The 12,775-nt window shown below is 36.8% G+C and overlaps 1 protein-coding gene across 1 annotated transcript; it reads left to right on the top strand.

Moving 5' to 3' along the window:
* Positions 1 to 1,147: 1,147 nt before the first annotated feature.
* On the top strand, positions 1,148 to 8,692 carry TSN (translin). The gene is made up of 6 exons (XM_069066890.1): positions 1,148 to 1,387; positions 2,569 to 2,662; positions 3,726 to 3,822; positions 4,396 to 4,511; positions 5,265 to 5,344; positions 6,617 to 8,692. Exons 1-6 carry the CDS (start codon positions 1,322 to 1,324, stop codon positions 6,848 to 6,850), a joined length of 687 nt encoding a protein of 228 aa, XP_068922991.1. The 5' UTR covers positions 1,148 to 1,321; the 3' UTR covers positions 6,851 to 8,692.
* The last annotated feature ends 4,083 nt before the right edge of the window (positions 8,693 to 12,775 follow it).

The raw sequence follows: 12,775 nt of genomic DNA, 5'->3' as shown, positions 1-12,775 counted from the left end.
TCATTTAAAAGACACATAATAAAATCTCCAAATGCTCAAAAACAACAAAACATCATTAATTAGGTTTCTCTTAATTCAGAGTTTGTGACAGTTCTGACAGCTCAGTATCTACAATTCTTATTGCCTAGAAACTTAGTCAGAAGCCTAAAAATTTTATTGTGGGGGACAAAAGAATTTCTGTGCTATAAAATTTGACTTTATTTTAATCCTGTATTCCCATTTATACCTTGACTTAGAATATGCACTGGACATAAGGTTACATTCATTCCTTTAACGGCCTTTCCACTAATTTCCTTTACTACCCTCAGAAGCTTCCTCACCCCTGGACTTCTCACACTGGAAGTACACTCCATCCCAGCCCTTGTCTTCTGCTGACTGGCTGGTTTCTCCCAGAATTCTCATTTTAATTAATCTCTCAGGTCAGCCATGTGTTCCTTCCTCTGCAGACTTGGCCTTCTTTTCCCCCTCACTCCCACCTGCTCCCTTTTATGTGTTCACCCCATTAGGGTCTAAGCTCTTAGGGCAGCACCGTTTTTCTTCCTGCTTTTATTTGTCATAAAGATGCCATTCTTTCCTTGAATCCTCTTTTTAATTCGTGTTTTCATTACTGTATTATGAAAATGATAAATGAAAACTCTAAAAAAAACTTAAGAATTTAGAATTCCATCAAAAAAACAATACTTTGAATTCAGATGGAAGTTTATCTTATGTTCGTAATATTCACTCTCAGGGAAACGCTATCACTCTGACTTCTGCCTAAAATAAGAACCAGTGTCGCGTATCGTTTTTTGAACCTGTTGGAAGAATTACTAACTGGCCACGATTACCCATTTTTCACCGCCTCTAAGTCCCTCCTCCTCCCGCTTCCCTAACAGAGGACCACGTGCTGGGAGCGGTGGGGGGAGGGGGGAGGGGAAGTGTGTGTCCACCCTCCACTCCAGGATGTCCTCCGTCGTGCCTGTTCCAAGTTCTTGGACAACAACTCCCATTTCTGTTGGTGCTTAGCATCCCCACCACCTCATTCGGGAAGAGGTCAAGGACGTGGCCAGACTCCGCGGCCGGCCAGAATTCCTTTCAGAGCCCGGGGAAAGAACGGAGAATCAGCCATTAATATCAGGCAGTTCGGGGGGCAGACCCTCGCCGCCCACGGCGCGCCGAGGGGTCAGCGAGGACCCCTGCGACGGCAGCGACGTCGGACTCGTGGGTGTGAAAAGCGGGAGTCGGAGCTGCAGGTTTTTTATTAGTTGCCTTAGAAACGGGATCTCTTTCACTCTGCGCTTCGGCCCTCCGAGAATCAGTGTTACCCTGTGCCTCCAGCAGCATGTCTGTGAGCGAGATCTTCATCGAACTGCAGGGATTCCTGGCTGCTGAGCAGGACATCCGAGAGGCGAGGCTTCCCCGGCTCCACCGCCCGGCCTTCTCCCCCTCCCGTCTTTCCCAGTCACCCCCTGTCGTTAGGCGCTCGTCCCCAGGCCTCCCCTCCTCCCCGCTCCCCGCTCCCCGCAGCGCCTCCCTTGGGAATCTGCTCCTCACGCTCCTCGCAGGCCTGGGCTTCCTCCCCGCCCCCCTCGGCTCCGGTTTCTCCTTTCTGCCCGGGGAAATTTCCGGCCAGTTTTGCACTTCATCCCGGAAGTATTAATAGACGGAGCTATTTTTTCTGATTTCTTTGCCCAGAACATCCAGTTGTTTCCAGAACCTTAAACTTGCGCCTGCAGCATCGTGGCTGTGATCATAGATTTGGAGATGGGAGAGAGAGAATGAGAGTATCCATATGTCTGTATCTGTCTGTGTATAGACACACACCCATCTAATAATTTTACAGGCGGGTAAATTGAGGCCCAGAAAGGGGATGTGACTTGGCCAAGGTTGCACTCGTAGTAAATACAGCCAGCGTTCAAACCTACATTTTTAAACTCCAGATCCATTGCTTCTTGTTCTGCTCCTCGGGTTTAAAACTAGAAGCAGGAAACGATGTTGTACAGGATGTTGGGGTTGGGGGAGGGGAGTGGTGGCAACGAAAGGGCTCAAGTCCAGTTTGATTCCCAGTCATTTAGATAGTCCAGGTCCCTGGAGAGTGAAATCTTTGTAGTCGGTGTCCTTGGAATTAGTTACAGTGACACCAGCATCCGTGTCAAGTATTTACAAAATACAGAAAAGGATGAGGACCCTACCTCAGATTCGAGTCAGATCAGTAGAACCATCTTCTCTAAAGCTCTTCCTCTCCCACTCCGATTTAATTTTATTTTCTAAATTTTTGCTTGTTGAGGATAGTGGTGTTATTAGAGTTTTGGTTTTATTTGTGGTTTTGGTGGTGTTATGAGTGAAAAATGCAGAAAAGTGGGATTTTTAAAAATTGTGACCATTAGAACTTTGTCATTTTATTTGGTATTTGGGAACGTGTGATAATGACTTCAATTGCAGTTTTTTCTGTTGAATATTAATCAGGTGGGTGGTATTTTACTTTGAGTGGGAAAAGTGTGAAAAGCTAAAGCTTTATGAATTTAAGGTTGTGGTGGTAGAGGTTATATTGAATTTATTTCGTAATTTAATCTTGTTATCCTCCCCCAGGAAATCCGGAAAGTTGTGCAAAGTTTAGAGCAGACAGCCCGAGAAATTTTAACTCTGCTTCAAGGGGTTCATCAAGGTTCTGGATTTCAGGACAGTGAGTTCATATTTGTTTTGATATTGATGTTAGAGAGGTTATTGCTTCTACAGTATATGCATCTCCAGCCAATGATTGAAGTTCACACATTGTATACATGTATTGGCCTTGTATTTTCCATTTAAAATGTCCATTTTGTTTTTAATGTTTATGAACTAGAGGAGTGAGTTGCTATTTATTTTTTAGGTTCCCTAAATCCTAAGATTGGTTTGTATCCTTAAATTACTTTAAATATCTGTATTATATAATTTGTTATTTAAAATAATGTGATGAGATTCCATTAAAAATATGGCTGTGGCATTTGAGGGTTATAATTTGATTCTTTTATTTTATGGTGCTTTTAGTTGAATATGTTGCAGTAGTTTATGTTTCCAGTTTATAAACTATATGTTTCTAGTTTATAAATTAGAAGTACTAAGTAGTGCTTTTAATTCAAGGGTTTTCAATCAGCTCCATGAATTAGAAGCAGATTTGTATCGAAGTCAAACTGAAGATCCTGATGTATACATAGCATGAGCCCACATGGTTGAAGTATAGTTTCATTAGATACTACTAAAATAATTTTTCTTGCATTTGTCAATGACATTGGGAAGCACTGGCTCATTGAAGGAAAGGGGTTGGCCAACCAGACCCAATATAATGTGGAAAAAAAGATGTCAGTAATTACATGGGAACCAAAGGCAGTTTTGGTTACTAAGAGCTTCATTATGAAAAATAATGTCAGGGCAGTTTGTATCCTTTTGAAGAAAGCTTTTGTCTCTTAATCAAATCTTTTTCTTAAACCTCATCTCCCATCTTTTTTTACTTTTTTAATTTGGATTTAACACTGTTTTGTTTTCATGTATGTTTCTAAATTGGTTAGTAACTGTCACTTTGAAAGTCAAGGTTATCATTTGAAGACTCAGTTGAGGAAGTAGAAATATATGTTACAATGGTTCTGAAGCAAAAAATATGTTGCTTTGTTTCCAGGTACTTTACATATGGAGACAATATTAGGCTAGAACCTTATGTGATATTCAGTCTTGCCTTCATTTCTTAATTTTGATCATCTTTTTATGATCAGTTCCAAAGAAATGTCTGAAAGCTCGAGAACATTTTGACACAGTAAAAACACAGCTAACATCTCTGAAGACCAAGTTCCCTGCTGAACAGTACTACAGGTTTGTGAGAAAATTAATGAATCTTGTAGAAAGCCAAAGGAGAAGAGGATGTCTCATTGACATTGTTAGTAATCTATACCTGAAATTCTGCAGATACTGTGCTGAGGAGTCAGGTGAGAGTTAGATTGAGACCATGGGGCATACTACATTTTAAGCTGAAAGTTTTTAAGAAATGAAATATTGAAGTCCTTATCTTAAAAACTAGTATTTTATGCCAGAACCTGGTGACATTTAGCCAGAATTTTAGAATTAAGCTATTTCAGTTTCCATTAACTTCTAAGAAAGACAAATATCACAGAATTTTGGAATAGTGAGGGATAATCTAGTTGAGGTTCATTTTTCAGGTGGAAAGTTGAGAACCAGAGACATTAGTTTATTTGTCTGAATTTTCAAGGCAGAGGTATAATAGCTGGGACTAGAGCCCAGTTCCCCAAACTCCCAGACATATATTAATTTAGCAAACATTTCTAATTTGGGTACAATAATGTTGAGAAAGAATATGCCTTGAGGTGGGCACTGAATTTTTCTAATCACCCAATTTAAATTTTAATTTATGTGCTTATTTTGTTGCAGATTTCATGAGCATTGGCGGTTTGTATTGCAACGCTTGGTCTTCCTGGCGGCATTTGTTGTGTATTTGGAAACGGAAACACTCGTGACCAGAGAAGCAGTTACAGAAATACTTGGCAGTAAGTTTGTTCTTAAATTAATAATCTATGTAATTTGGGATGACAGTATCTTTTTAAAAAAAATGTATTCAAGGAGGGGCACCTTAGTATTTATGTTTGAGGAAGAAAAAAAAGTTGGATATGACCTAACAGCTTGAGAAAAATCAGTAGGAAATAAAGTTGTGAAAAGTTTTGGGAAACTAAAATAATTTGTCGTGTCCATAGCTGACTTGAGGAGCATTTACAAAATTAATTTTTTTCAGTTAACAAAAATCTGTTATGTCTCCTCACCTTTCTCTATTGGGAAAAAAAAGAAAAAAACTCTTGTAATGAATATAGTCAAGCAAAACAAATTCCCTCATTGGTCATGTCCAAAAAATTGTGTCTTAGCCTGTCCTCTGAGTCCATCATATCTGGGACCATCACGTGTTTCATCATGAGTTTCCTAGAATTGTAGTGGGTCATTGTGTTGATCAGAATTCTTAAGTCTTTCAAAGTTGTTTGTCTTTACAATATTGTTTTAGTTTAAAGTGTTCTTCTGGTTCTCTTCACTTCACTCTTTATCAGGTCGTACAAGTCTTCCCAGGTTTCTTTTAAACTATCCCTTTAATAATTCCGTATGCCACAATAATACTCTATTACAGTCGTGCATCATAATTTGTTCATCTATTCTCCAGTTAATAAGTACCCTCTAAGAGATACAATTTAATCTGCTTATATATTGGAAACAAATTATGTTCAGAGCATAACCTTACTGTACTGTGACATTTTTAGTTGAACCAGATCGAGAAAGAGGATTTCATTTGGACATTGAAGATTATCTCTCTGGAGTGCTAATTCTTGCTAGTGAACTGGTAAGACATTACTAACTTGTCTCTAAAAAAAAATCTGCTTGTTTAACTCTTAAAGTATAAAGTCATTGAATAGTTAATGTTTAGCATATTTGATACACCTCCTATCATCCAACAAATGTTTATGGAACACATACGTTTCCACAGCCATCAGTGAATGAATATTGAATACGGATTATGTGCCAAGCACTGTGCCAGTTGCTTTCAGAGATACATGCAACATATCCATGCCCTCAGGTGGTATATAATCTGTTGGATGAACATGAAAAGTTAACTAACCGCAAGGTAGTGTAAAAGTGCCAAATGAGTGTATAGTGTAGAAGAAACTCTAAGCTGTGGTTTCCTTTCTTAAGATACAGTCTGACCATGGATTAAAGAGTAAATTCATGAAATATTTTTGCAAGATAGGATATCATCAAATGCACCTTATAATGGTAAAGAAGATAAATATGATAGGAGTTTGAAAAAAAGAGAATGGAGTTAAACTGGAGTCATCAGGAAGGGTTTTTTTTGTAGGAGGATCTTTAGCAAGACATAGTAATACGGGTTTGAAGATTTGTTTTAAGACAATATTACATTTTTAATGTTGGGTTCCTAAAATCATCTTTCTGTTGCTTTTGTATGACTAGCATAATGGTAATAACAACTATTTATATGGTATATGATGTTTACAATAGTTCTGTTTGTTAGGTAGTGAAACTATTTATCCCCATTGTACTGGTGAGGAAACTGGAGCTTAAAGAAGTTATGACTAGTTCAGGGTCACATACCTGGTAAATATTAAAGGTCAGACTTGTTAATTTTCTGACTATCATTTTGCAGTACTGATATGTATTTCATTATGAACTACTTAGAAGACTTTGTTAATGCTATGCATCTCTACATTTGTGAAAACAGCTGAACCTCTGAGGTCTTTATTATTTTCATTTGTCTTGTACAGTAGTGTAAATGAGTTTTAATCAGTAATCCTGGTACACATATAATTCAGCATACTTTATTGCAAGACAGTTTAAATCTAATTGGAGAAATCTTAGGTGTTTAATTATAATAAACTTTAGCAAGTCTTAAGTAGGCTGAAATTATTTTATTTTCAAATGCTTTACTTCAGTTGAGAAATCTGTACTAACTATATATAGAGGGAGGTAGAATTTGATTAGAAATACCTAGGCACATCCTCTCCCCCCCTCTTTTTTTGTAGTTGTCTTTCAAATCAAGTAGTGCTAAAAGGTAGCATTTTAATAACATATTGTAATTTTTTTCCCCTTCTTCATATAGTCTCGTCTGTCAGTTAACAGTGTCACTGCTGGGGACTATGCCCGTCCTCTTCATATCTCTACTTTCATCAATGAGTTAGATTCTGGCTTCCGACTTCTCAACTTAAAGAATGATTCACTGAGAAAACGCTATGATGGCCTGAAGTATGATGTGAAAAAAGTAGAAGAAGTGGTCTATGACTTGTCGATCCGAGGCTTCAATAAGGAAGCAGCAGCTGCTTGTACAGAGAAATAGATTTCCTTTTTGTTGGCCTTGTTTACCTCCAGTGGTTGCCAGTGAGGGGTGGGAGTTTTAATATCCTTCTCCTGTGGTAGTTTAGAGGATGCAAATGCTGAAAACTTCTCTTTATTTTCTTACCAGTTGCATGGTGCAGGTATAAGAAATGAGACACTTTTTTTAAGGAAAAAAAGCCTTCAGAAGGACAGAACTCCCTTTGTTGTTTGCAGTGAACTTATTCTATAATTCAGTGTATTTCAGTTCTGCCAATAGTAGTAACTGCCAACTTCTTGGTAAAAATAGTTCTCATGTTAATCCTGACTTCCTTGACATATTGTGTGGAGTGTTTGGTGTCTTGCTTGTTTATTTTTCCGTCTGTGATAATTCTTACTCTTTACATATCCCAAAAGGCAGATCAGTCATGCCTGGATCTGACATGAACTTATAAATAGGCAATTAAAAAATTTTTTGTAAAATTGAAAAAATATATCAAACATGCTTTCTGGTTAAATAATGCCTTTGTTAATTCTAGTCCTGTTCATGAATTGAGTGTCAAAAAAGTTTTATATGGGAGGCATTTCTTAAGTATTCTTAATAATATTTGTAAAAATAAGAAGATCTGATTTGCATAATCAAGCTAAAAGTTATTTTGGGACGTGGAATGTCTATTTGGACTTAAATTTTTGGTGATTTTTTTTTTGGACCCTCTTTAAAGGATGCTGTTATCAGGCTCAGACAAAAGTTTAGTGTTTAAAAACCTTTGCTTTTTGATGTTGCCATATTCATCACTTCCATAATAACTGTTACCACAAAAACAGTCCACACTTTGGTAGTCACTGTCTTCATGTGGTATATGCCTAGATCACAAACCACATTTCTAGAAGCCAGGCAAATAGTTGCTGCATGCTGTAGCATGCAACCATCAGTATGTTATTTTTGCAGAAATACCTTGCATACTGCATATTTATATTACATAAATGAGAATTCAGCAGTTTGTACCTTGTGTAAAAGAAAGGTATTACCTTTAATTATGAGGTATGACAAATCTCAAATTGAGTACCATTGGTTTCGTAAGTACCAGAAGCAGCCTTTAGATTTATGAATTTTGGTACATTATTTAATTTCAGCTTTCTTTTTCCCATCTGCCAGGCAGAATTAAGAATACTCTCCATCTGTTATTCATAGATGTAATGAATGTTATTAAGACTGTAACTATACTGCTTAGAGCTAATTGAAAGGAAGTTGTCACTCTTTACACTTGTAATACAAAATAGTTAATAGCCTTGAGGTTGAATACTAGTCATTCTGTTTGTAACATAGAATATACATGCTCATAATTTAAGGATTTTGGCCTCTATGTTAAGGAAAATAGAAACAGTGACAGAAGTTATTACAGAGATTAATTTATAAACTGTTAACAGCACATATAAATTAATTCACAGACTATTGACAATTGTGAATTTTAAGAGGTAATTGATGAGAAACATTTTTTGAGAACTCTTTTTGAAGAGTAGATTGTGGAAAGGTCTCTTTAAGAGCTTAGCCACTAAAAGGTGCTCAGGCAGGTGAAGCAAGGCATTTAAAAATAATATCACTATCTGACCTTAAAAAGAAAAGGCTTTCCACTTAGATGATCTAAAGAAGATAGTTATTTGATGTCAAGTATTTTTTTTTTTCTTTTTAAGTGTTAATTCTGCTTGAAAATGTCAAAAGTCTGTGGGAAAGGCATGGGTTATAATTCCAAGTGGAAACTACATTCACATGGGAGAAGAGGGATGGGTTGATTTTGAATGTGTGTTTTGTTTATTTGTTTTAGCTGTATTATTGCTGTTGTGTAAGAAATAAAATTTGTTTTTATTATTTGTAGTGGTAATCAATAATATGATATGAGAACACCTATAGATAGAAACTTGCTTTCTCTATATTTCTCTATATATATTGCTACAGAAGAATACGGTTTGAATGTGTACACATCAGATATTCTACAAAAGATACAACATCTGTCATAAGACAAGCTTAGAGGGTCTTTAATGTAAAGGACTGATGATTCCTACATGTTATACTTTGACCGGGGAATCAAAACTTCCATTATGAAATAAAAAGAAACTACAATTATGATTTTAGCATGACAAAGTCCAATCAACCTTTTAGAATTGAAGATAGTGGGGTAGGAAGAAGAGAGAGGAATTGCAACTTGTCAGATTTTGAAAGGACCAAAATACCGTTTTATTGTCTTGGTGTTTAAAAAAACAAGGACAGGAGATTAAAGGACCATTTTTTTTTTTTTGTTTTAGAATGAACAGCTTCTATATACACTTTAACTTCCATGGAAACACAATAAATGGTGGAGCAAATACACTTTAGGCACAGGCCTACCAGAAGCAATTTCTCTGAATTTATTATTCTTATGAAAGCATTGCTATGCTTGAAAAGATGTCTAAACTGGCCAAGGTCCCCTCATGTCCTTGGACATTCTTTAACAGAAGATGTTTTGATGTAGCATTTGTAAGAATATTGAACAAGGAAAACACAATACACAGTCATTCAATTTTATCTAATAGAACCATGATAGTCACTTAATCTTTCAGAAATGCTCAGGGAGTCATTCTTAAAACCACCCAATACATCTTGGACCACTCTCACTAAAGCTTATCCAAGCTGATCACAGGTGCGACCAGAAGTAACCAAAAGATAGCCTCTTGGTAATACCATAATTCCTTCAGGAAATGGGAAAGGGGGGTACTGGGTCATTCTGATCCTTTAAGGCAAAGGGAAAGGCAACAAACATGAAGTCTAGTTACTAGTTGTAATTTGTCTTCCGGGGCCTTAACGTTTTACATACTTTTCTAAAGGAAAGGGGTGAGATGAGAGCTCTGATTTGTTTTTAAAAATATTTTGAAAACTATTTAAATATAGTTTTGTAATCTTATTTTATTTTATGCATTTAAAGGCATTCTGAAAAGGAGCCTGGGCTTCACCAAACTTCCAGAGGGTCAATGACAAAAAGACCTCTAGGTCTAAGAAAAAGATGAGGGTTGGGGGGGAGGGAGGTGAATTTGGATGTTTCCTGAGAAGATTGATTAGATGTTGATACAAGTTTTCTTCTTTCAGGTAAGTCGGGAATATTTTAAACTATAGAAATATTTATTTCTTTGTATTTTCTGTTGAACTGAAAAGGATGTTTAATAGAGCCTGGAGGAAACCAAGGCTTCCTTATGCCTCCCTCACTGGACAGTATTCCTAGAGGACCTATTCCAGTTTGCAGCCTTTATTTTTGTTTCTTTTCTGAACACAGAGTGGAATGGAGAAAATAGATAAAAGAAATTACAAAGGATCTGCAGGGCCTGGAGAAGCCACAGGACTTGAAGATTGGATGTAAGATGATTGAGAGGAGTCCAAGGTGACTAGTGTGGGAATTACAAGAGTGGTATTGTCAGCATAAGTAGGAAGATGTTCCAGTTTTGGTGGTGGGGGCAGTGATTTTGATTTGGGACATCTTTGGTTTGGGAATGTTCAACAGGAAACAAAAGATTGGAGTATATTAAACAAGTTGAAAGATGAGGAATAAAGTGAAAAGATAAAAATAGTACCTCTAATTTCTACTGTATGGATTTCTGTTGCATTATAAAATATTATTGATTTCATACACTTTTTAAAAATAATTGAGTCTATATCTACCTAAAGCCACTTTTTTATGTCCTTGAGTTGAGCTGAGGAATTTAGCTTTTCCTTTGTGTTAGCTAAAAGTTATTTTAGAAGAAACAAATTTCTCATTACCAGTACCCGTGGGATACTTCCTGGATATCTATTTGTTAAGCCCAAGAGGACAACCTCTTACCATCCCCATAAGATAAGTTGTCTGTCCCTTCCTGTCACTGTAATTAGGGGAGTTTTTGTACATACACACACACACACATACATACATATAAATAATAGTATTTTTAAAAATTAAAGACAATTCATTTTCACATTTTGAGTTCCAAATTTTTCTCCCTCTCAACTCCCTCTTTCTAAAACAGTAAGTAATTTGATATAGATTATATATGTGCAATCATGTAAATCATATTTCTGTTAATCATGTTATGAAAGAAGAAACAGACCAAAAGGGAAAAAAGAAAATATGAAAAAAAGTGAAAATAGTATGCTTCAATCTGCACTCAGACTCCAGTTCTTTTTCTGAATGAAGATAACGCCTTCCACCAGGAGTCCTTTATAAGTATCTTACTGAGAAGAGATAAGTCATTCATAGTAGATCATCACACAATATAGGTGTTCCTGTGAACAATGTTCCCCTAGTTCTGCTCATGTCCGATTGTATCAGTTCATATAAGTCCAAGTTTTTCTGAAATCTGCCTGTTCATTTCTTATTACACAATATTCATATTGCACAAAATTCATATACCGTGGTTTGTTCAGCCATTCCCTAATTAATGGGCATCCTCTCAATTTCCAATTTCTTGCCACCACAAAAAGAGCTGATATAAATATTTTTATGAATGTAGGTCCTTTCCCTTTTTTTATGATCTCTTTGGGATATACACCTAGTAGTGGTATTAGGCTTAAAGGGTATGCACATTTGGTTGCCCTTTGGGCATAGTTCCAAATTGCTCTCCCTAATGGTTGGATCAGTTCACAACTCCACCAACTGTGCATCAGTGTCCATATTTTCCCACATAGGGACAGATAGTTGTGACCCCCTAGCAGAGACTATAAGATGCAGATGGGCCCCATAAATCAATCAAGCATCCTTAATAAGTTTGGGGTGGTTGCTGGCCCCGCATAGGTGCTAGTCTGCTTTCTTGATGTAACCAATTATGTTTTTTCCACCTTGTTCTTTGTTTTCTTGTACTTCCCAAAACTATATGAAAGCTAATTAATCCCTACCTTGTGGTCTTTTGTTATTGAGAGGCCATAAGCCCTACTTGTTGGTTATTGCTAGCCTAATAAATTGATTATGCTTGCACCATTGTCTCACTTTCAAAACAAAAGATATCTTCATAGAGATAATAGTTAAAGCCTGGACAGTGGATGTATTAACTAAGGAAGAGAAAAGGAGGTTGAAACAACACTTAGGAGCCCATCAAGATAAAGATGGTTGTAGCACGGGGAGACAAAAGTGGGGAGGAAGCTTTCAAGTAAGAGGTTCTTTGAGAAGGACAATTCTATAAAACTGTAGTTGGTACTAACAAGGGTGTATTTGTAGGGGTGTTTGGTACTGGTTTATGGTAGCATCACACTAGTCTGATAGGAATTAACTCCTAAAACAGAGATCTTTACATTATTGAGAGTTTTCTGAGTTTTTGAGGTATTTATTCATTACCAGTTTATTCTCAGGAAGAAAAATGGGCCTGTGAAAATGCTTAGGAAGTAACAGCTTCACATCAGTTCCTTGTGATAATTCATCTGGTGACAGTTCATATTAATGCTCACCCTTGACCATCTGTTCTGGCTTATATTCTGCATTCATGGATTTCTATCGCATTTTACTAACTCACTTTCTGGACAAACCATCTGGCCATGCCAACAAGTCCAGTTTAGGAGACATAAGAAATGTTCATTCCCTTCTCACTTCCACTGCCATGTCACCATTGTATTTAGCCTGTGCTTAGCCCGATAACTGTGAAGGCAGAAGAGCAGTTTTCAAAATTGGGAAATCCTCAGGCTGATGTTCTGGCTTTCTGTATTGTGTATATACATAAATAGTTCTGGGCAAACTTGTGGCCGTGGATCCTCATCTTATGTTAGGATAAAATGTGTGATTTATAATTTTCCTTAAAAGTACTCATGATCTTTTGAGTATTCCATTAGTGACTATATAGTCATTCAATAAACATTTATTAAGAGCATACTAGAAAGAAAAGGCAAAGCCCTCAATGAACTTACATACTTGTACATATATAGTGTAAATGGAAGGTAATTTCAGAGGGAGGGCACTGTTGCGGG

The sequence above is a fragment of the Petaurus breviceps genome, unplaced genomic scaffold (assembly GCF_028583685.1).
Source record: "Petaurus breviceps papuanus isolate PSGF00001 unplaced genomic scaffold, PetGlider_PUasm1.0 90731, whole genome shotgun sequence".
Classification (NCBI taxonomy): domain Eukaryota; kingdom Metazoa; phylum Chordata; class Mammalia; order Diprotodontia; family Petauridae; genus Petaurus; species Petaurus breviceps.
Note: the sequence above shows the minus strand (reverse complement) of the source record. Positions and strands in the feature narration are given on the sequence as shown.